The 24,499-nt window shown below is 47.5% G+C and overlaps 1 protein-coding gene across 4 annotated transcripts; it reads right to left on the bottom strand.

Annotated features, from left to right (window-relative positions):
* Positions 1-5,363: 5,363 nt before the first annotated feature.
* Positions 5,364-12,467, bottom strand: BMP4 (bone morphogenetic protein 4). 4 transcript variants are annotated; one of them, XM_040226412.1, is made up of 4 exons: positions 12,160-12,467; positions 8,891-9,015; positions 7,455-7,834; positions 5,364-6,497 (listed from the first exon to the last, which is right to left on the bottom strand). In XM_040226412.1, the coding sequence occupies exons 3-4, from the start codon at positions 7,825-7,827 to the stop codon at positions 5,641-5,643; spliced, it is 1,230 nt and encodes a 409-aa protein (XP_040082346.1). In that variant the 5' UTR covers positions 7,828-7,834; positions 8,891-9,015; positions 12,160-12,467; the 3' UTR covers positions 5,364-5,640. The 4 variants fall into 4 exon arrangements, with proteins under 4 accessions (XP_040082346.1, XP_040082349.1, XP_040082348.1 ...); XM_040226415.1 differs by having other exon boundaries at positions 7,455-7,781; positions 12,370-12,431; XM_040226414.1 differs by having other exon boundaries at positions 7,455-7,781; positions 12,160-12,281.
* Between the last annotated feature and the right edge of the window lie 12,032 nt (positions 12,468-24,499).

The following is a 24,499-nucleotide window of genomic DNA, read 5'->3' as shown; positions in this document are numbered from 1 at the left end:
AGGAGGAAAGGGATACTTGTGTCTAAGCAACTGGAATGCGATGTTATAACTGCACATTAACTCCTTGAGTCCAAACTTTCTGGATGTGAAGTTAAGTCTGCTTTATATAGCACTCACAGACTAATTAAAGAAGGTTTATAAGTTCTTAAAAGATACATCTTTTTCACTTTGGAATCCTAGGTAAATTCAAAGGAAAATGGGTATAGCTTTAACCATACATGTTGTTACATAGAAAAAGAGCACTTTATTGTTTTTCATAATCATCTTTTGAAGGCTAAGTAAATTGAATTCAATTGGAAATTCTTTCTCTCCCTCCCTCTCTTATAATGTGCGAGTCTTTGGCTCTTCCCCTGGGTCCTGCCTCAATAAGAAATTGCTTTGAAAACCAAATGACAAGGATTAAAAAATTAGCATGAGCCTTGAGATGAACATAGTTATACCTTTTCTCAAAGGAATCAAGGGCAGCTATGTACATGATAGTTGCTGATACCAGAGGGACAGAGAAACAATTTCGGGGGTAAATGATAGAGCCCAGTGTTTTAAACTCTCAATCAGTGTGCTTTGGATCCTTTAGAAAACTATCTGCTGGCCAGGCCTCAGTTAATAAAACTAAAGATATTGCTAAAGTAATGACAATGAAACTATGCAAAACTAGAATCTACTTGCACCTTGGCTAGAGGGCTCAAGGATTTACGATAAGGGCCTTGTTTTTAAATATTTTGTTAGAAATCAAGTTATAAAAAGTCAAGAGAGATCAATGAGATCTTTTCTTCAAGAATGTGATGAAACCTACTTACCGAAAGCAGGCCTTAAGAAATTCTTAAGAAATGTAACTCAGCAAATTATTGTTCCATCCTGTCTTTTTCTGAAATTTAACATTTTTGAAACAAGCATTTTGATAGTAGTGAGCACTACAGTATTATATTTTCTGAGTTGTTTGTTTTGAACTATATAACAGCATTTAAATTCAGGGTTTTTAGAGAATATTTTTAAAAGAGAAAAAGCAGAAACAACTGGAACTTGCTTCACTCAGTTAATTCCTCAAGTAAGGTGACTTATGGTGATTTCAAATGGCTTCCTCGGTGACAGATATTATTTTCTTCTAGGACTAAGTGTTGCACACCTTTAATTTTTAATTCAGCTTTCAAAATTTCCTGTGATTTTTTAAAAATATTAAAGCAATCAATTTCTTTTCCTAAAACAAGCCACTTTTCTTCATGAGTGACCACTGCAGTTTTGACCTCTTCGTTTATTCTGCCACTAAGTGCTAAAAGCGTAGAAAAATGGGACCCTTGCAATATCACCCAGGCCCCATTGCTAACACTTAACCTACTCCCAGTTAAGTTTTCAAAATTGTGCTAGTCTATCTCAAATGGTTCACCTGAGTAATTCTGTATCATTTCTGACTTGACAGGCCACCAATTATCTTAAACTCTTCAGTGTTAGTCACTCAGTTGTGTCTGACTCTTTGGGAACAGATGGAATGTAGCCCTCCAGGCCCCTCTGTCCAAGGAATTCTCCAGGCAAGAATACTGGAGAGGGAAGCCATTCCCTTCTCCAGGAGGTCTTCTCCATCCAGGGATGGAACCCAGGTCTCCTGCATTGCAGGCGGATTCCTTATGTTATGAACCACCAAGGAAGCCCTAAACTGCTCTAGGGAATACTAACAACCTTCTGATCTCAGGTAATGTAAGGTCACCAGCGTTGTTTTTGCACTCTTCACTTTAAAGGGCTTCCCAGGTGGAGCTAGTGGTAAAGAACCCACAGGCCAATGCAGGACACAAAAGAGTCGCAGGTTCGATCCATGCGTCAGGAGATCCCCGGGAGAAGGGAATGGCAACCCATTGCAGTATTCTTGCCTGGAGAATCCCATGGACAATGGAGCCTGGTGGGCTACCGTCCATGGAGTCGCAGAGAGCTGGACACGACTGAAGCGACTTAGCATGCATTTCACTTTAAAAAGAGTGTGTATATCTTACACAATTTGCTCTTTGCTGAAACAAAAGCATCATTAAGGAAAGTTTGGAGACTTGGGTCAGAAGCTGTATTCTCCAAGGTTCCCCTTATGTAATATTAACACCATCCTGAGCTCGTGGCGAGCGACGCGCGGCACTGTGACTCCCTGGTCCAGAGGATATCAGCTGAGGTGCTGTCAAGTATTACCGGCTTGGCATCTCATTTGTGAAAGAAATCAGCCAGCTCCCCTGGTGCACACCCCAGCCTCCTCTATTCCCCTCCCTTCCCCAACAGATGGGAAAGGCGTGGGGGCGGTTCAGCCGAACCCCCTCCCCCACCCCCATCCCCACCCTGGGCTCTGTGTCCCGAGGCAGCTGAGAGGGCAACGAGCCAGCCCTGTCTGAAAGTCTGCCCTCGATTCCGCTCCCCACCCGCGCGTGCCCCGTTCAGTCTCTCCAAGGTGTGAGCCCACGGTGAGCTCCCTAACTCTTGCTCTCCACCCCTACTGGAAACCCAAGATCTCGACCCCTCTTACAGGGGTCTACCCAGGCGAGCTTTCTCCCCAGACTCCACTCCCTGCATGGCTGCTTGACCTTATTTGGCGAGAAACCTGCGGACCTGCCTTTACAACTCACCCGCATGAGATAATCAGATCCAGCTTCACCTGCGCACGGGGTCCCCCTGCGATCTGGCTGCACACGGGGTGCCCTCGATGCTGCTACACGCAGCCCCCAGGTGCGCCATTTGATCCCCAGCAGGGAGGATGCCCCCTGGCATCCCCACTGCAGTGGGGTTGGAGCTCAGGAAAGGGGCGTTGTTGGAGGGGGGTGGGGGGTGGAAGAGGTGGAGCCCGCCACCAACCTTGACAACCCGCCAAGGCCGGGTGATCCTTGGGGGCTGCCAGCTCCTCGGCTGCCCTGAGCCCTCTCAGTGTGGCGCTGCCCGGCGGCAAGGGGGTGGTGGAATGAAGCACAGTCAAGACAGAAAACAAAGTCAGCAGGTCACCTGGCAGGTTCAGGGCGAATTATGCAACGAAAGTCGGGAAATGCGGGCCACCCCCCTCCCCCCAGCTTTTTTTTCTTAAGCTCCTAGGAAGCCGATTCCAGTTTAAGGGTTGGACAGGGATCTACCGAGCAGCTCCTCTGATGTGGTTACAGCTTTGTTGAACTCGAGTGATGCTCCTGGCCCATCTTTAAGTAATGGGAACATTACTGGGGTGGGGGTGGGGGGACACTTGGTGGGGTGGGTGGATGGGGTTTGATCCAAAAGCAATGACAAGAATCACCCTAGAGCCTCCGTAAGGTATTCGGTCGAGCATTATTAGTCAAAAGTGTAAAAAAACAAACAAAAAACCTGAAACCTAAATTAAATCATCATACACAGTCAATTCCTTATCTTTCCAGACTATGCCTTCAAACAGAATTCAAAGAGTTAAAACTGGCCATAGCTCATTGTTTTCCATGCTAACATTTTGTGACATTAGGACTATTTTGTTAACTAGGTATATGCAGTTCACAGAATTTCACGGTAAATTCCCCAGACCAAATATTTGGCTGAACAAATAAACAACATTATCCATTCCTGAAAATAAGCCAGTAGAGGAAGGTGGATGTTTGGGGGAAGGTGGTTGCTAGAAAGTGACCGGAGCCTGGCAGCCACTGGGCTCAGGATTTGCCCTCGGATAATTTGCCCAAGTACTAGAGATCTGCGGGTTCCTCTTCAATGACAGGGACGTTTCTGAAAGTTGCTGGAAAACGGGCAAAACAAGACGGGCTGCCTGAGGGGAACCCGTAATGGGCTTCCCCTAAATGATTTATTCGACCTCCTTACCATTAATCAAAGGGGCAGCGACCTGGGGGGCTGGGGGAGGGGGAAGTAACCCTCTTCACGGGGAGTTTTGGAGGAACTGTGGAGTCTTGCTGCCTTTGCCTGGGGCTCTGATCTCCTCTCTCCACCTGCGCTCTCCAGGGAGCTGGGGCTTTGGCAACCGCTCCACTTCTATTTTTATTGGTTTCCACTAAGCTGCTCCTTTCGGAGGATTGTAGGACTTCAGTAATTAAAAACAAAACTGAGTCCTGCTTCACCCACCCCACCCCCAAGAGCACATGGAAGAGTGTGTGTACAGGAATGGGGGGGCACACAGCACCACCACTGCCACTCACACCTACATCCTAGGACAAAGAATGCACTAACAGCCCACCCCACACACTACACCCAGACATACTGCTTTTGCCCCAAACCCATCCAAGCCCATGCACACACATACAACAGGAGCCCAAACAAATTAAAATCCCAAGGCATAATGTAGTTGCTGGTGGTGAGTAAGAAAATGCAAATGTCCTCTGGTTCTGAGTCCCTATATCCCTGTCCTTCAAGAAGGCCACTTCTGTGCCTCACTGGCAGCCTTGAACTCAGGGACAGACTGCTCAAGCACATCAGCATTTTCTTTCTTTAGTCTGGCCCCAAACTGAGTTTTCTGCTTGAAGAAACCCTGGCTGAGAACATCACGTCCACCAGGTGTACCACTTACTGCCCAGCTTCAGGGAAGTGGGGAGGAGAGCAGAGATCAAGGGAGTTGGTATTTGACTCTATTCAGTGGGACAGTTTCATAATGCCCACTTGGAAATTCTGACCTTTCAGTATCTGACCCCATTGCCAGTCCTCACCTGGCTAATCTCTTAGAATTTTGAACTCAATGGAAGCCTTCATCTGGGGAATAGGAGACAAGGCGGGCAAGTTCAGAGACACTGGAGAATTTTCCACCATGTGGTATATTAAAATAGCAGATCACCAAACCTTTTGAAAGTAAGGCAGATTATTTGCCTTTTTGGATAAAATCCACTTCTCAAAAGACACACACACAAAATCAACCAAAAATTTCCTGTTTAACATACACACATCGACACATGAAAATGTGAGTGTGCAAATTCATTTTGGTGTGAAAATATCAGTGCCTGTAGCAATTGGAGACACCGTGAGGTATCATAAAAGCAGAAGTGGGAACCATTTCCCTAGAGCTGAGACTCTTACCCTTCACACTCTGCTGGGACACACCTCTAACAGGTGAACAAAAGCAGAGGATATACAAGGAGCCCAAAACTGAGTCTTTAATCTGGCCTACTCCTTTCATCCCACTGTTTCTCCAAGGCATGTGCCATCCAGATGGGAGAGGGTGCTGCCTCCTTGTCCTTGTTAACATTAAACAGAAGTGGAGAACAATTCACCCTGGCGATTCCCATCCTCCACCATCATTCTACTTCCTGCCTCCCAACTTAACCACCCCCAGGTACCACCCTCCGACTCCTGCTGTACCCCAACCCCAGCTTAACAGAAAAAAATCTCCTCCAAAAGAGACAGAGTATAAGAGTATAGGAAAAGAGAAAGAATTGAAGATAAAAAGAACTTAGTTTACCTTTAAAATAATGACTCATTTTATTTTTTCTTTTAATATGTAGTTATAAATATATTTTGTCAAAATATATGATCAATATGGTCAAAACATTTGCACGTAAAGTCATAAATAAGGTCAAGGTGAATGTTTAGATTTTTTTTCCTTTTTTTTTTTTTTAAGATAAAAGTCCAGCTATAAGGAAGCAGTCTGTGTAGTGTGTGGGTGAGTAGTGGATGGGGTGCGTGTGTGTGTGTGTGTGTGTGTGTGTGTGTCTCCCCAAGGAAGGCCTGATCTCAGCGGCACCCACATCCCTCCACTACCATCTCCTGATAATTTTTTAGAACCACCTTGTCATACTCATCCAGGTACAGCATGGAGATGGCGCTGAGTTCGGTGGGAACACAACAGGCTTTGGGGATACTGGAATTGACAGAGTTGACCAGGGTCTGCACAATGGCATGGTTGGTTGAGTTGAGGTGGTCGGCCAGTGGAAAGGGGCAGTCCCCGTGGCAGTAGAACGCCTGGTAGCCTGGTGGGGCCACAATCCAGTCATTCCAGCCCACATCACTGAAGTCCACGTAGAGCGAGTGGCGCCGGCAGTTCTTATTCTTCTTCCGGGCCCTCTGTGGGTGATGCTTGGGGCTACGCTTGGCCCTCCGGCGTCGGGTCAAGGCATGTCCCCGGCCATCATGGCCAAAGGTGACCAGGAGGGGCCGGAGCTGGGCCCAATCCCCACTCCCTTGAGGTAACGATCGGCTAATCCTGACATGCTGGCCCTGGTGGGTCCGTGTCTGATGGAGGTGGGTCACCTCAATGGCCAGCCCATAATTGGGCTGCTTCTCCCGGGTCCAGCGAAGGACTGCAGGGCTCACATCAAAAGTTTCCCACCGTGTCACATTGTGGTGGACCAGTCTTGTGTCCAGTAGTCGTGTGATGAGGTGCCCAGGCACCACTTCTGCCGGGGGCTTCATAACCTCATAAATGTTTATACGATGAAAGCCCTGCTCCCAGTCAGGGCCCTGGTCCACCTGCTCCCGGAAGAGTCGAAGCTCGGCAGACGAGATCACCTCATTCTCTGGGATGCTGCTGAGGTTAAAGAGGAAACGAAAAGCAGAGTTTTCGCTGGTCCCTGGGATGTTCTCCAGATGTTCTAGGCACCATTGGGGAGGAAAAAAATAGGAGAACAGAGAAAAAAAGCACATGAGCTTTTTCAGAGACTGAAAAGTCAAGAAATAGCTAAGAGCTGGGTGATGAGTAGTGAACTCTGTTTATATAGTGGAAGCCTATTTGGGAGAAATAAGCATACCTTTAATTTGACAGAGCAGATAAATGAGGCAGTGAGCAGACGAGCCAAGCCTAGCTAGCATTCAGCAAGCACCAAAGACAGAATCTCCCAACCTCCTTTACATGTCTAATAATTTCCATGTGTCAACTCCTTACTCCACCACCATCAGACTCCCCTTTTAAAGCCCTCTTGGCTTTGTGTACACAGTTTTCTTTACAAGTGGTTGTAAAGAAGAAGAGGGGCCAACACAGCAGAGGCAGGAGGGAACATGCACACAGCCACCCTCTCCCTCTTCTTCCACTTTCGAGTATGTTACCAAACATTTCCCCAGCGATCTTGGAAACACAGAGCATGCCTTGTTGATCATGTTACAGAGAGGAAAATAAATTCCAACACAGTAATGATGCTGGTGGATTAATAACTCAGATTTACTTTGGAAAAGAAACATCCGCTAGGAAACATTCAGATCGGATTACAAGGCCCCTATTGAATAAACCTGACAAACACACAGCTGTAATATTAAATTCAGTAGGTGCTTTGGAAAAAAAAAAGGCAGAAAACCTGGCATAAAAGGCTTTGATATAGCAAAAACACACCGCAGGGGCTAACCCACGTCTGAGTGGTGTCATTCCCTTCTCACCGACCCCTCCCTTCCCTTCTGTCTCCAAAAAATAAATTCAGCCACAGCTCTGGAGACTCTTGAAGGTAAGCAGCTCTCTTTTCACAGTCTCCTGGATTTGGGGTTCTGATGTAACCTGAATTCCTCGTCCTCCCACAGCTTCCACTGCCCCACCCCAGTCCAGATTCCAGGTAGGGACTGACCTTCGTGGTGGAAGCTCCTCACGGTGTTGGCCCGACTGGCGGGGCGCTCAGGATACTCCAGACCGATGCCTTGGATCTGCTCTTCCTCTTCCTCCTCCCCAGACTGAAGTCTGTAAAGATCCCGCATGTAATCCGGGATGACTGCGCTCTTGCTAGGCTGCGGGCGGCGGCGCAGCCCGAACATCTGCAGAAGTGTGGCCTCGAAGTCCCGAAGGAGCTCATGGCTCTGCCCTGAGCGGCGTCCTCCCGCGTGGCCCTGAATCTCGGCGACTTTTTTCTTCCCCGTCTCAGGTATCAAACTAGCATGGCTCGCGCCTCCTAGCAGGACTTGGCATAATAAAACGACCATCAGCATTCGGTTACCAGGAATCATGGTGTCTCTGGGGAGGGGAGGAGGTGGAAGGGTAAAGAATAAATAAACACCAATAACTAGAGAGAAATGGAGATGTCTCTGCATAGGCGTGGAGAGCTACAGCTTGAGGGTCTAGAAGTAACACAGGTCAGAAAGATCAAGTTTGTGTCTTCCCCCGACATACACCGCCCCCCACCACCACCAGCTGCAGCCATGCACGGCCTGAAAGTAGGAATTGCCCTGTAATTACTTGGTCTAACTTGTTTACAGTCAAATAACCCCAAATCAGATAGCCTCCATCCTGTTAATCTTTTTTTGTCCCAACTGCTATCTGAGCCATGATCTCAGCCTGGCTTCTTCAGGGATAAACAGTTAACAGTGAGAAGGTAAAGAAGGGTGGGGGAGGGAGAGTTCAAATGCCAGCGCTCTCCTCTCCACTTCAGACCTTCAGGCTCTCTCTCCCTTCTCCTCCACCCCCCTTCTTCCTCCGCCCTTCCTAGCCTGACTTCCACAACTTCCAGCTGGTTCGGAGGAGGGAAAGCAGAGAAGCAGGAGCAGGGTGAAGACACGGGGCGGCAGGATCTAGGAGCGTACCGAGTGGCCAGAGGGTTTATTTTACTGTGGCTGAGGAGTTTGAAATGCCCAGCAAAAAGCATCTGATCGCGCCCTCTCGCTCACTCCCAGGGAAGGGGGTGTGGGAGGGGATGATTCCAAGGGCGACCTCTGTGAGTTTTGACAAGCAGCTAGGAGCGAGCCACAGGGGCACTGGGTGCTCCCAGTCATGTGGGGAGGGGAGCGGTCAGCTCCCCCGACTGAGGACTTTCCATTTGTTCAGCCCCTTCTCGCTCCCCTTTCTTGCAACGCAGTTATCAGAGAGAGAGCCAGCGGGAGCAAGCGGCACTTTAACCAGAACCGGTAGGCTCCGAGCGCAGTGGCTGCCCGGCCTAGAAGAAAGCGACAGCGCTGCCAGAAAGAAGAGTGTGGACTCTGGAAGGAAGGTCCGACGGGAGGGACACAAGGCGAGCGCGGGCGGGGAGGGCAGAGTGAATTCCCGGGAGGAGGGAAGGAAGAGGTGTCTACTCACTGACAGAAAACAAGGCATATAATAACAGTCCATGATTCTTGACAGCCAATCTTGAACAAACTTGCTGGAAAGGCTCAGAGGAGCTGCTGCAGTGCGTTGCTCTGGATGGCACTACGGAATGGCTCCTAAAATGAATATTTGAATATAATGAGACTGGCGCAGACGGACTCTGTTTTTCTTCCAGCCCCTATGAGTCACGTGAGCGCAGAGGCTCCGCCCCACGCACGGAGGAGCCCGCCCTCCCCCAGGCGGGCGGTGAAAGGGCCCGCGCGCCCGCGCCCGCCCCCGCCCCCCACCCCTCCCGCCCGCGGCCCCACCCCCTCCCGGAGAGGCCGGCCTCCCCGCCCGCAGCCCCAAACCTCCAGCGGACCGGGAGGAGCTCGCCGTGGCGCTCTGCTGAGCCCTCGGCGGGTGTCCGGGTGCGGCGCGTGGAGGACGTGGTCCTCGCCCCTACCTGTAGCCTTCGGGGCGTCGGGCTGGGCCCTCGTGCCAGCGGCCTGAAGCCAAGGGTCTGGGGAGTACCGTAGGGGCTGCGCCTTTCAGCGCGAGCCCGCCTCCAGTGGGGCCGAGATAGGGGACCGCGGAGTTTCAGCCGCCGAAAGCCTCACCACCGAGGGTCATTTAAAAAGGAAAGCGCTGAGGGACACACAAACACACATGCCGCGCGCACCCCACTTCCTCCCCAGGGTCTCGGAGAGGCCAAATACTGCTCTCAGTGACAGCTAGTCACCCCCTGGCGAACGCCTGAGAATGTCGAGAAAAACTGGACAGCCGCTTTAGCTCCCAGCCCAAAGCTGCGGACCCTGTCGCGCGGGACGGGAGGGGGAGATATTTAGGCGGTTATCGGTGTGGGAAGGTGGTGAGAAAACCGCCGCTAGGTTCCTTCTCCGGTTCCTTTACCGAGAAAAACTCCGCACTACGGCGATCCCCCGCCAAGCAAAGCAAATCCCCAAAGAAAGTGGTCGGCGGGCCATTCAAGGCACTGCGGCGGTCGCAGGGACGCGAGGCTTGCGACAGACTCGACAAGAGGCGTCTCCTGAGAAAAGGCGCATCACATGTTTCAGGTCTCAAGGTCGCAGAGGTTTTACAACTCCCGACCCGCCGCAGAAAGGAAATCCCACCGCATTCCCAGGAGTCGTGAAAACCGTGAACAGCTTTCGGCCTGCGCTCGACCTCTGCGTCTGCGTCTCTCTTTCTCGCTCTCTCCCCAGCTCGTCTTTTTTAAACCACTACTCCTCCCCCGCCACTTCCTCCCCCACCCCCTTCCTCCTTTGCACCAGCTGCAGAGTCGCAGCAAATATTTCTTCAAGAATTTTACCAACCCACAGCTCAAGGAATTACTAGGGTTCTGATTCTAACCAAAGATGCTGCCTGCGTGGGTCGCTCAGCACAGGGGCCTTAAAAGAAGAAGAAGAAAAAAAAAAAAAAAAACCTGACCTACCAACTGCGGCAGCCCCGGGCCGTTTCAAAATCCTGACCCACGCAATTCTGCGGCAGCCCTGCCCGCCCCGGGATCCCGAGTCCCACGATTCCCGCTGCAAAGCGCAGGGCACCGGCTGCCCTTTTCTGGGGCTGTTCCCAGATGCTGCTTCGGGTCGCTTCAGAGCTCAAGGGCTCAAGTTGCCCACCTCACTCTCCCTCGCAAACTTGGGGGCACTTGGAGGAAGAGGAGGAAAGGATCAAGCGCTTAGCCCTCTCTCCGGCCACGGCTGCCTAGCGCCGCCAGACACCGCACTGGCCAAGTTGCGGAGGCCGCGGGCGCCCCTGCGCGACGGTCCACACCCGGCGAGAGTCGCGCTGCTTTTTGACCGGCTTTAGGTTTTCCCGCTCCCGAGCCACGGCTGGGGCTGACTGCGAAAGGGTTTGGAAGAGCAAAGAGTTTTGAGACGCCTAGACCCCTCAAAATGCCCGTGGGAGGAGCTCCAGAAATGGGAAAAGCAGACGAAGAAGGGCCGGTCCCCGCGAGCGAAGGGACAGTGGAAAGGGCGGAAGCCCCGCAGTCCCCAGACCATCCTCCGACCCTAAGAATCTTCCAGGGCGCCGCGCGAGAGCGCGCTGCGCTAAAACCCAGAAACCTGGGGAAGAGGGAGTTGTGTTTCAATTTCAGATTCAGAAGGATTCTTCTCTAATCACATTTTTCTCCCCCAATTTTCTTAATTAAGAGATAAAAGCCGAAAATCACTTTCGTCTCCAGAACATTTTCTTGGGGGTCAGGGATGGATCTTGTGGCAATTGTCTTTTGCTTTCTTGCTCGAGTTTTCTCCTAACTCCAAAGTTTGTTCAGAGCTGGCCTCAGTTTACCAACTCAATGTCTTTCGGGGTTTTAATGTCTCACAAAGACTTCAGCTCATAAAACGCAATGCTAACCATCCACCAATTGGTGTCTGGGAAGCGTCTAAGGCCGCTGGCCCAGCTCCTGCGGGCAGGGGTCTGCAGGGACCTGTAAACCCCAGGACCCTCTCCCGTCGGCTCTGGGCCGGGAGGGCCAGTAAGAGCAGTGCGTCCGATGTGCATCTCGCCAGCGACTCTCCAAAGGACAGGACAATCCAGGAACCTGCGTCCCCAGAGCGGCTAGCATCCCGGCCATCGTCCCGAAAGACCCTACACCACGAATGATGGCAGAGCGACTCCCTGGATGCTCCAAGTCCCCGAGAATAGCTCGTGGAGTAGGCGTGTTGGGCAACTGCAGTTCGCCTGCGCTCAGGGGCTTTCGCCGACTGGGGGCTGGCTGGGTTGGGTGACACTCCCCTAGACGCAGCCCTCCGGCGGCGCGCAAGCTCCAGAAACCGCAGAATTGCGCTTCCCACCACCGAACCAGCCCAGGTTAGGTGTTCTCTCTCCACCTTGACGCCCCTCAATCCCCTCACTTTCTCCGGACTTCAGAGCCACCACTCCCTTTTCTCTCCGACTCTTCCAGCCAGACAGTCGCAAATGCTAGTCCACGAGCGTCATGTTCCGCTTAAGACCCCACAGTCTTTCCCAACGACCTCCAACGAAAGACTTCTCCTCCCCTTTTCTCCTGCCCTGAACCTACTAAACGCTGAAGTCGCCCGGGGCTACCGAACGGAGAAAGTGGTCTGGGCAGAGGCAATAGTGTATATGGAAGTGTCTTTCAGCACCAGCATCCCTACATCTAGTAACCTCTAGTACCACCGTTGCGGGGGGGAGGACATATTTTGCCTCGACCACAACCAGAATCCTCTACTTCTCCCCTCAAGGATGCGCCTCAGCACCTCCCTCCGCCCTTCGCCAGGTTTAGCCTTGCTCACCATAGGTCCCTGCAGTAGCGGGTTCGCCAGCAGCAGCTCCTGGGGACCTCTGAACAGCTGCAGTGAACCTGGGCGAGGGCCGAGGACTGGGGCGCAGCAGGCTCGAGACGGCGCGGACGGGAATCCCATCAGGGAGAGAGGCGCGATACTCAGCACTGATCAGCAGCGAAGTCGCAGGCTCGGGTCCCTCGGCTCAGATGCCAAACTCACCTAACTTCCGGGCCGAGCTCCGCTCCCGTTCCCTCCCTCCTTCCTCCTCTGCCTTCTTGCATCTCCTTCCTCCTCTTTCCCTCTCTCTTTCTTTCTTTCCTTCCTCCTCCTCTTCCCCGGCAGCCCCTCCCTTCTTCCCTCCTCCCTCACTCTCCTCCCTTTCTGGGATGGGAGCCCCGCCCACATCCTCCCATCCAGCCGCCGGGCCTCGCCTCGCAGGCCCTGGTCCCGGAAACCCAGGCAGCGCCCAAGTCCGCCGCTGCCGCCGCCCGAGCTGGGACGCCGCTGTGTCCAGCTCTGGGAAGCGATCGGGGCTCACCTGGGGACCACGTGCAGAGGTACTAGAAAGCATGCACCGACTAGTCGCAGTACCTTCCAAAAATACCCAAGGGAGTCTGGGCTTCCTTGACTTTAGGAGTAACTGCTGCCCAAACTGATGATTAAAACACTGAGTAATCACCATTTACCCCGAATAATTAGAGATAATGAAACACCTCTAAAATCAGGTTATGGAGAAAGGAGCTGTTGGATTGGTTTAAAGGGAGGCCTTCCATAAACTGTTAAAGGACTTCCAAACGTTGAGAAACAGGCTGTGCTCAGAGCTGTGTGCCTAAAAGAGGTACCTCTTTGGCTATTAAAAGATGACTTTCCTTCCAAAACATTTTTTTTTAATGCTTGTGGAAAGCCTTTGTGATGACCCTCAGAAATTTACCCCTAGTAGACACTCTGCCCCTCCAGACCTAACCCTTCTGAGGACAGAGGTGGCTTGGAGACAGGATGGGGCCACGGTTTTACACAAACAGAAAAGTCTGTTTGTAACTCAGAAGTTCAAAGAACCGACAAGGCAGTTAGTTATTTTTGTTGTTGTTACTGTTGATTTTTGATGTTGTGGTTTGCTTGTGCTGCACCTAAGAATCCTTAACCTCAGCAATCTGATGTTCTAAAGAGGTAACAACCATAGAAGCAAGAACCTTTACAGCCACAGGGACACAAGAAAAGATACCCTTTGGTCTGTTTTTAAAGGAAGAAGGAAGATGAGGAGTTGGCCCTTTCCATTAAGAAAGTGCTATTAATCATATTAGCAGGGAGGTGGAATGTATAGCTTTAAAACCTTCCCAAACAGGAGCTAAATTCACACAGTGCCTCTGATGGAGCAGTGAGGAAGATATCAGCATCATCTCTCTGTTTTACAAACACTGAAGGGGAAGTACAGCCAGGTTAATGAGACTCGCCCAGAGCCCTGAATTAAATCACAGCCTCTGCTCTGGAGCTACTCTGGCTGCAGGGCAGGGCTGAGGGTCACGGCCCAGAGCTCCAGGTAGGCAGGGACATACTAAAGGATGGAGCATGGGTATACTAAACTGCTGGATTTCTTTCCTTGGGATAGTCATTACCCTTCACTGTCTCAAGCAGGGCATTTAGGTCTTAAAAAGATACTGGTCCAAGGTAGCTCTTCTCTAAAAACTACCTTCACACACCTCCAATATTTAGAAAACAGGAACTACTTCCTGTGTGGAACACAGGTTACAAAAGGGTGGGAAGTGCATGAGATTAGAGAAACAACTGTGAAAGCAGAGCCAAGGTCTCCTGCCATCTTTCCCAAGACAGGCCTGTGAAGTCTTTTAACCCAACAGAACATCAAACAAGGAAGACAAGCTGAATGGCTTTGGGCAAGCCCTTTAATTCTCACAGGTCTCAGTTTTCTCATCTGCATAATGAAAGAATTAGGCCAGATAATTTCCATGACCCTTTTTAATTTGAAAATGATTTAAATTTTTAATTGAAGTTTTATTAAATATCAACCTTCTTTCATTTAAATCACTGCTGAGCCCACTTCCTCTAAGAATCTCTGATTAAACAGGTCACCACTGCCCCGAAAGGATGCTGACAATATACCTCCAGCTTCCAACATAATCAAAATTACATTAATTATTAATAACAACACAAAATTAAAACTCCATTAAATAGTTACCTAATGCCCATCCTGGGGCGCTAGGCAGTGTGCTCCTTCAGTAAGGAATAAGGACAGATTAAATGTTTACCAAGTCCCCTAAATCAATCACTACTGTTTTAATCATTAACAAAATATGTTCCTTAATATTTAAACTGGAATTCAACAGTGATATGCTGTTCTTAAAAGAATGTCCTTATTTCATTTTATTTTAAAGCACCAGATAATAGTATTTTTTTTTAACCGAAATGTTTTTTGATGATAGCTGTTATCTCATTTTGCTGAAGCCCAGATACTAAAGTGGCCATTGGCCTACCCATGAGTTTGTGAAACTCATAGTCCAGGAGTTTCTAATTAAGCCACCTGTCATACCTAGTTGAGACCTTGATATGAATCTTTCAGTGTAGGTGGAGAGAACTCAGCTTCAGCTCTCTTGAGACAGCTTTATTTCTAGCCCACATTTTAGATGGGTGAAAACCATCTATTGAGAAACGCTGGGCTGGAAGAAGCACAAGCTGGAATCAAGATTGCCAGGAGAAATATCAATAACCTCAGATATGCAGAGGACACCATCCTTATGGCAGAAAGAGGAACTAAAAAGCCTCTTGATGAAAGTGAAAGAGGAGAGTGAAAAAGTTGGCTTAAAAAATGAAGATCATGGCATCTGGTCCCATCACTTCATGGGAAATAGATGGGCAAACAGTGGAAACAGTGTCAGACTTTATTTTGGGGGGCTCCAAAATCACTGCAGATGGTGACTGCAGCCATGAAATTAAAAGACGCTTACTCCTTGGAAGAAAAGTTATGACCAACCTAGATAGCATATTCAAAAGCAGAGACATTACTTTGCCAACAAATGTCCATCTAGTCAAGCCTATGGTTTTTCCTGTGGTCATGTATGGATGTGAGAGTTGGACTGTGAAAAAAGCTGAGTGCTGAAGAATTGATGCTTTTGAACTGTGGTGTTGGAGAAGACTCTTGAGAGTCCCTTGGACTGCAAGGAGATTCAACCAGTCCATTCTAAAGGAGATCAGTCCTGGGTGTTCATTGGAAGGACTGATGCTAAAGCTGAAAGTCCAGTACTTTGGCCACCTCATGTGAAGAGCTGACTCATTAGAAAAGACTCTGATGCTGGGAGGGATTGGGGGCAGGAGGAGAAGGGGACACAACAGAGGATGAGATGGTTAGATGGCATCACCAACTCGATGGACATGAGTTTGAGTAGACTCTGGGAGTTGGTGATGGACAGGGAGGCCTGGCGTGCTGAGATTCATGGGGTTGCAAAGAGTCGGAAACGACTGAGCGATTGAACTGAACTGAAACCATCTATTATTAACTCCTTCCACTCACTCTTTTTCTCTCTCATGCCAAAGAAAAAATCACTTGTTGGTTAGAGAGCTAATTGATCAGAATTGGTGAGGGCAATCAGTCCAGTCTTTTCCCCATCTCAAGTTTACTTGGGAATCTTGGTGTTTTTATAGAACATAATATGGATGGAACAAATGAAACTGTATCCTCAAAGCATATAGATTAGGAAGAGAAATCCATCATCATTCAAGAGCTCCTCTGCTGCTACTGCTAAATGGAGGGCATTCGTTCATTGAGCTGGACAGTGAGCCCTTAGAACAGCCTTTCTCAATGTATTTTCTGAGGGCCATAAGCTTCAGAACAAGGCTGGAGGTGCAGATAAAAATCCAGATTTCCTGGCCTGGATGTCTAAGATCTGGATCCAGAAATCTACATATTTCACAAAGTTCTCTGATTCCCAGTATACTAAAGCTTAAAAACTACTGTTTTGAAAGTCATTTCACTTATAATTTCAGTGCTGATACCCCTGAAAGGCTGACACCTAGACATTATTAATCAGGTAAGGAATATCCCTAGCTTGTGCTTTATAAACTGTTAAATATGGTAATCATAGTATTATTACATCTAGAACACACAAAATAGGTTTTTGCAAATGAAAAGATTTCTAATCCTATAGGTATAATAGTCCTTGCTTCTAAGTCCTTGATTAAAAACCACATCAAGCCTTCAAATCTTTGCCTATAGAGTGGCTGCTGAAGCTATGGAGCTGGAATTATAAGGGATCTAGAAGGCATGTGGCATTTGTTTTTCTCTTATTGATATTTGCCATTTGTCTCATATTTGCTGTCTAGCCCTCACAGTGACCCTCATAAAATTTCAGCTCTACAGATGAGAATCTGAAATTTAGAGAGCTTGTGTAAGTTGTTCAAGGTCACAAAGCTAGTAGGTGGTGATTCAAATTCAGACGTGCTGAATCTGACTTCACCTCTACAAGCTGAGAGCTGGGCCTGCAAAAGGGTGGATCCCCATGGCCACAGTTTCTGACCAACATGGCTTGTCCTGGAGGCTTTCTCGAGGCCAGGACACCAGCAGCTCCATCTTTGCGCTTACTGTTACAGAGAATTTCAGGATATCTTCTTGGTCCTTAGAAGACTGAACAAAATCAGGACCTAGAAATTTATCTTCTCCTGCTCTTATTATTACATAATCCACCTTAGGGCAAGACTTATGTGACCTTCCTTGGGAAAAGGCTGTGATCTTGAGTAAGAGGCTACTTACCTCTGCTGGGTCTGTTTCCTCATTGTAAAATATGAGGATGGACCAGAGTCCACATAGGTCTTTCTTGGGCCCAAGATCAAGAAACATATATCATTAGTTAAAATCACGGTCAAATGACTTAACCTGCAGAGTCGTCTTGGTTTCCTCCTTTGTAATCTGAGAATAACAATTTCTATTTCATAATGTTCTTATAAGAATTAAATGAGTTAATGTAATAAAATGGCAGGTACATAGTGTTCAATAAATATTGGCTATTATTATTTTGCAAAGGTAATGATTACATGAGTAAAGTAGATGAGAAGCCACCCTGGTATTGAGTTTTATTTAGTTAGTGAAACTGTTTAAAGGAAAGAGGTATATTTCTTGTTGATTTTGTAATCATTGGTACTTCACACATCTCAGGCATTGACTGAATAAGGGCTGTTTACCTGAATCTGTATTCATTGCGTTAACATTCATTATGATTTACTGGTATAGATCTGATCCAGGAACATAATCTCTGCCAAGATAACTAATACCTGTCAAAGCAGACAGTCATAACTAGTGAGAGCAATAATAATAGGAAATAATAGATTAGATGACATATCCAAAGCATTTTCCATCTCTGATTTTTCTGATCCCTAACACCTCTCACTTTTAACAATTTTTCTCTATACTTCTTGCTAAAATGTGAGCCCATTTCCTGTTCTCTGGTCTGCAGAAGAAATAGAAACCTGATTGTAAAGTTTTCCTTCTCCAGACATTTGACTGTTGTCAACCCTTGATACACCTCACTCAAAGATAAAAATATTGGATTCTAATATTTTCTCATGAATAAAATAAAATCTAAGATTACTTCAATTCCTTACACTTTACATTGTTCTCTTGCTACTTTCTGGAATATATTTTTAATCCATCAAAACAGACCAAAAATGGACAGAGAACGCTAATGAAGACTGCAGAGAGATCATACAGATGAAAAGACTGCTTTTATGTCTTAACTTGTTTAACATATGGATGGCAGACAGGGCATGGATGTTGAAATTCCTCCCTTTCCAAGGAAGGGTTATGAGAAAGAACATGGGATTGGAACACAGTGCAGGATATTTGGCTTCTCCCTGTTTTAGCTTTCCTTTCTTAAAAAAAAAAAAAAAGTCAGTTGTACCTGCTTGATTCTACAGCAGGGATGTTGTTTGGAAATAAATTATTATGGAATGTAGCAAGAAAGTTAAAACCTTGATATGTCTTCATTCTCAGCATATACACTCTTCTCTTTCTCTCCCTGTTGTGCATGAACAGTGTGACCTGGATAAAATGCAGTGTCACTGTGGGACCAGTTTTGGAGGCAGAAGCATAGTCCTACATGGACATCAGACTGTATGAAATGAGTTGTTGTGGTTTCCCAACCAGATGTCAACTGGGCAATACTATCTGTCTCCCTTACTTCTTGCCAAGAGTCTTTTGCAAGGAAAGCTTTGTCCAAAGGGGTTTGTGACCCAAGAAATTGTTATTGTATAAACGAAACTTGGATATTTTCACAAATAGCCTAAATATATCAAGGTCATTGGGAAAGGGAGATCTTCTTCACTAATGTCCTCTTCAAGAATAATTTATTATCTGTAATCCTCTCAAGGATCACATATAGATGTAACAAATGCTTGTTGGTGTTCACTTTGTGAAAACTCATCAGGCTGTATACATGAAATTTGTGCACTTTTCTATTTGTGCTGTATTTCAATAAGAGTTTACAAAAAATATTCTTTCAAATGATTTTTTTAGTTATTTGACTATCAGCCTACCAGCCAGAGACAATATTTCCAGTCACCTCAGGTAGCCAAGGGGCTGCATAGGACAAAGCTAGAAGCATAATCTGTAGTCCCCATGTCTACAGCAGGGATGAAAGGGACCTATGGCTTCAGGAAATCCACTCTGGGGTCCCTAAAGTAAAGCAGTGGCAACCACCAAGGCCTGGTCTCTGGGGACCAGTGCAATCCAAGGTAGGGGGCAAGGTGCTGCCCCCAACATTTTTCTCAAACGGAGGAGGGCCGGAACAGGTGGGCTGGAAGAGAAGCTCCGGGAGGCATCTGCGCTGTGTACAGCCCTTCCCTTCCTTCGCCTCTTTCAGAGGCTCAGACTGGGCATTATAAAGCATCAGTCTGGGGGTGGGGGGAGTCAGGGACACCATATGCTTATTTCATAGGATAAAAATGCATTAAGCCCAAAGGAGCGTAACAGCATCAGAGAAAGGAATCGGGTCCATCTCCAGATTCCAGAGGCCCCTGGCTTGGGGGACTGCACTGGGGACGGGCTGCGGACAGGAGAGTAATAACAGAAAATAGGGCTCTGAAGGAGCGCCTCTCTCACCAATGCAAAGCCCCAGCTCAGACACGAAGAGATTGGTCCGAAGTGCATGTGGTCCGCGTTACCTCTTTTCTGGCCCTTGGCGTCCCCAGGGCCAGGCCCAGAGATGACACAAACTCAAATTCAAGAAGTTGGAGAAATCGGAGAGAGGCGTTGAGAGACTGAACTGTAGGGACGGGGCGATCCGCCGGTGCGAATAAAAGGACGCCCGGCTCCCCCGCCCAGGGCACCAGCGCCCAGAGCCAGCCCGGGCGCCTCCCGCTCCTCTCAGGCGGCTGCGGGCACATCGCTCCTGCGCCTCTTCCTGCACCCACTCGAGTCAGAGGCGGGGTTGGGCTGCCACCCCGAGGACCTCGGCGCGCGTCCTTGGCTCAGTGCGCGGCCTTCGGGAACGCCTGGCAGGCACTCGGGGTGTCAGCGCAGCGTGGGTGGAGGCCACCCAGCTCCCCGAACCGCCAGCCCCGCGTTATCCCGGCTCCCCGAACCGCCAGCCCCGCGTTATTTTGAGCGCGGCGGCTACACTTTCCTACCTGCAAGAACTCGCCACGCTCTAAGACTCTTCACAGGATTTGTGCCCCAGGTGGCTAATCTGACCCACACTTGAATAAACAAGCCAGAGTCCTGGCAGCGGGATGAGCCGCCCGAGCAGAATCTCCGTCCTGCCGCGCGTGAGACCTGGAGAGGCTGCCGACTGTTCTTGGTCTTCCAGATTGGAGCCTCTGGGCCATTCCTGCGGGCGGGTGGGGGTGGTGAAAGAAAGGTAGGAGGGTGGGAGGGAGGAAGGTAGGTAACTAGGTAGGTAGATAGGTCCTAACTTAGGGTCCTGAGACAATTTCGCTCCTCCTCCCTGCAATTCCCTGAGCGCTGTCCCGGCCCTTAGATTCATTGGGGCACAGGGTACCTGAGCCCCGACTATAGTCACAAAAATTAAATCTGTATAGCATATGTAATAGGTTTCCCTGGTGCTCAGACCGTAAAGAATCCGCCTGCAATGCGGGAGACCTGGGTTCCATCCCTGGGTTGGGAAGGTCCCCTGGAGAAGGGAATGGTTACCCACTCCAGTATTCTTGTCAGGAGAATCCCCATGGACAGAGGAGCCTGGTAGGCTACAGTCCATGGGGTCGCAGAGAGTCAGACACGACTGGGAGACTAAGCACAGCACACCACCCAGTATGTGTTATATAGCCCCTCTCTCCACTACCGGTTCCATCTTACAACAGGTTGTCCATGCAACGAGTCTGGATTTCCCCATCAGGTAAGGAAAAGAGTGTGTTTCCCCAGGTGCCTGGGCTCAAGGGATCTGCTATTTCTACTTGCCATGTCCAACAGCAGTACCTGCAAGTTTATGCAACACTGGCCAGATGAGATTTATAAGGTTAGGAAGAGAAGGAGCAAGGAGTTGGCATGGAGGCTAGCAAAAGGTGTAACGTTGCTGGAAGGGGCTTCAGATAGTCTTTGGTGGAGCAGTGAGTCATGGCCAAACAACCTAGGGGACCCCAGCCTTTTCTAAAGGAGTTAAAAGTGAGAGTGTGTAACTCTATTACCCAGTATAAAGGGGTGGCATGCTGGATTTTGAACCTTTTGCTTTGGAAGTCTTTCATTCTGAATATCTTTTTGTTCCTTCTTTGTTGCTTAACATGTTAAGGTGTCAACTACAGGTAATGGGTAAATATGTCTTCAGTTCAGTTCAGTTCAGTTGCTCAGTCATGTCTGACTCTTTGCGACCCCATGGACTGCAGCACGCCAGACTTCCCTATCCATCACCAACTCCCAGAATATGTCTTCAGTTTGTACCAAAATGATGCCACTCCTGCATCTGATTATATCTTTAGCTAGAACCAGAAGAGTTTGTTCAGTCTCATCTTATTTCCCCTACTTTAGAATCCAGGGGAAAAATGGGGATAGAAAGTGGAGGACTGAAAAACTAAAGACCTTAAGGAGAATATAAAAGTGAGTGCTGGCTTTTATGTATTTAAATTAAATGCTAATCTTCTTAAAGATTCTTAAACCTGCTATGTGGCTTCATTAAGGATCCTAGAAGGATTTAGGAGATCTGTGAAAGCCACAAATTTATGCATACAATTTTGGGGATAAGTGCAAAAGTGCATATAAGGAAGGATAACTTGTTCAAATTTTCAAAGGGATTTGGGACCCAGGAAATGTTGAAAAACCTCTAAACTATAGTGTCTGTGGTAAACCTTTCTTATTGGGATAATGTCTCCAAGTTGCATATGCACAAACCTTGACTCAGTGATACAGTTTTCACACCCAACAGCAAAATGTTCTTAACTCTTAACTGAGACAATAGAAATGTCTCTCCATTTAGGACCAACACACACAGGGGAAAGGACCTGGCAGAAGAGCAGAAGTGAGACCTGGAACTCAGCTCTACCCCAAGTTAGCTGGCCCCCACTTGCCCACCTAAGACTCCGGAGACTTTTAATGTGTAGATCAAATGCTGGAGCATATGTAAAACTATTTCACAGATCACAAAACATATGGCTAGTGGCATTTATGAAAATAAATGCTGATGGGTTTCCACATGCTAGTTATAATTAGATGAACAATTATGTAAATAATTATAATTATATGAGCATTTGCATATTTCCTTCAACCGTATACTTATAAGAAAAATCAACATACTTTGGATTCTTGAACATTGTTGGGGACTGATGTTCAAGTTTCATTATCTCATTTAATTCTTGAAACAATTTACAGTTTATATACTATAGTTATTCCCTTCCCATCAACTCCCTTTTTTTCCTTTTTTTTTTAAACATTTGAAGAGAGGCATAGAGACATTAAGTAAATCACTGAAGGCTGCCCAGCTAACAAACACCAGATTTCAGCTCTAGATGAGGTTCCTGCTTTAGAGAGGGGATTCTGGAAAATGAACAAAATTTGTTCAGATTTAGGTAAATGTAATTCCTATGGTATTTGTGCATTCTGAACTTGGGAAGTTCAGTCCTCCCATATACTCTTTGCTGGAAAACCGTCTTTAACCCATTTACTTGCTTTTCATTTCCTTCACAGTTTAGGCTCACTAGAACCTTAACAGAAATTGATACACAGCGCTCTCTATTAGTGGTATCTATGCTTCAGCATGCTTCAACTATGCTTCAACAGGTGGCTCAGTGGGCAAAGAACCTGTATGCAATGCAAGAGACACCAGAGATATGGGAGATGTGGGTTTGATTTGTGGGTTGGGAATATCCCCTGGAGGCATGGAAACCCACTCTAGTATTCTTGCGTGGGGAATCCCATGGACAGAGGAGCCTGGGTGGCTACAGTCCATAGGTCGCAAAGAGTTGGACAAGACTGAAGTGACTGAGCACAGCACAGCACATGCTTCGACTAATTAAGCAGCCGTAGAAGGGAAGAAAACACCTCTGCCCTCCACTCCTATACCCTTTCCAGTAACCCTTTGCAGTGAGAACTATCATTTTTGGCAGCTAAAATATGGCAAAACTGAGACCCCTCAGATGTTTAAACACCTCACCCAAGGTGAATTAGCAAGTATACGAGGTGCTTTTTTTTTTGGTCTATACCATCAAGTCACAGAGCTGATGAAGACAAAATAGATTCATCTTGCAATTTCCTGAGTCAGCAGTACATTAAAAGAATTACCATGAGCGTTGTCTTTAGCACTGGTATGTGGGTTGTTTCAACAGTTAATTCTTCTACTTTGTTTCTCATTAGCATAAAATGCATAATACCAAACTCTATACTACACAGCTTGTAGAAGCTCTGGAGAGCAGGCAGACACTGTTCCTGATCTTTATGTTTGAATTATAGCTTCAGAACCGGTGTCACAGAAAATGAGTTGCTGGAGTGCGAGGCCCAAAAGCAAAAATGAAAAAACATGGATCATAGTAGTGCTTTGTTCCAAAAGATTATGGGTTACGATATGTTTCTGTAAACAACTTAGGTTTCTAGGCTGGAATAATAGATGGAAACATCGTCTTAGTAACATTTTGTACTTAAACAAGGGGAAACTGATGAAATTATTTTTTTAAGTCTGGTAGTCATGGTAGTGTAATTTTTTAAAAAATCAGACTTAAAGTCAGATAGCCTGGTTTTAGGTATAGATAAAATGGGTTCATACTACATGTATGAACTTTGGATACATGATTTTATTTTTAAAGGCCACCATTTCTTCATGAGTTATATGGGCTATATGATCTCTAAACTTTAGGGGTCAACAAGCTTTTTGTGTAAAGGACCAGACAGCAAGTATTTTAGGCTTTGTGAGCCACATACTGCCTCCCATTATTTCTTCTTCCTCTCCTTCCCCTCTCCTGGACCACCTCCTTCTCCTCCCTTTCTTCTCTTCCTCCTCCTCCTCCTACAATTGTTTACAGATGTACAAACCACGTATATTAGTTTACTAGGGCTGCTGTACCAAAGTGTCACAAACCGTGTGGCTTAAACAGAAGACATTTGTTCTCTCACAATTCTAGAGGTGAGAAGTCAGAGATAACGGTGTCAACAGGGTTGGGTCCTCCAGAGGGCTATGACGGAGAGACTATTCTACACCTCTCTCATGGCTGCTGCTGGTCCGCTGGAAGTCTTCAGCATTCCTTGACTTGCAGAGGCTTTACCCTGATCTCTGCCTTTATGTTCATATAGTGTTCTTCCTGTGTGTCTGTGTCCCAATTTCTCCTTTCTTTTGGGACACCGGTCACATTGGGTTAGGAGTCTACCCTATCCCAGTATGGTCTCAACTAATTATATCTGCAATGACCCTATTTCCAAATGTCACATTCTGAGGCATCGAGGGTTAGGACCTCAATATATGAAAGCAGGGGCACAATTCCAGTTTGTAAGACCACTCTGAGCTCATAGACCATATAAAAACAACTCTTCTGATCCCTTTAGTAAACCACTGTTTATTCTTGGGCTTCCCAGGTGGCGCTAGTGGTAAAGAATCTGCCTGCCAGTGCCGGAGATGCAAGAGATACAGGTTTGATCCCTGGGTGAAGAAGATCCCCTGGAGAAGGAAATGGCAACCCACTCCAGTATTCTTGCCTAGAAAATTCCATGGACAGAGGAGCCTGGTGGGCTACAGTCCACAGGGTCACAAACAGTTGGACACGACTGAGCATGCTTGTACCCTGTTTATTCTAAAATCCTGTAATTTTCTATTTCCTAGTAGGAAAGGCAGACCACTGACAAAATAAACAAACTATAGCATGCTAGATGGCAACAGGTACTAAGAATAAAAATAATGTGGGAAAGAGAGGTGGTGATGAG

Source organism: Oryx dammah, unplaced genomic scaffold, assembly GCF_014754425.2.
Source record: "Oryx dammah isolate SB20612 unplaced genomic scaffold, SCBI_Odam_1.1 HiC_scaffold_26, whole genome shotgun sequence".
Classification (NCBI taxonomy): Eukaryota; Metazoa; Chordata; class Mammalia; order Artiodactyla; family Bovidae; genus Oryx; species Oryx dammah.
Note: the sequence above shows the minus strand (reverse complement) of the source record. Positions and strands in the feature narration are given on the sequence as shown.

What these genes read in the sequence shown, in the direction of transcription:
- BMP4 (XM_040226415.1), bottom strand. Translation starts at nt 12,431, where the DNA reads ATGCAAGAAGGCAGAGGAGGAAGGAGGGAGGGAACGGGAGCGGAGCTC. An exon ending in ATATGCCTTGTTTTCTGTCA is followed by an intron (nt 7,782 to 8,890) that starts GTGAGTAGACAC and finishes TATTATGCCAAG; the next exon opens with TCCTGCTAGGAGGCGCGAGC. An exon ending in GAGGAGCTTCCACCACGAAG is followed by an intron (nt 6,498 to 7,454) that starts GTCAGTCCCTAC and finishes AATGGTGCCTAG; the next exon opens with AACATCTGGAGAACATCCCA.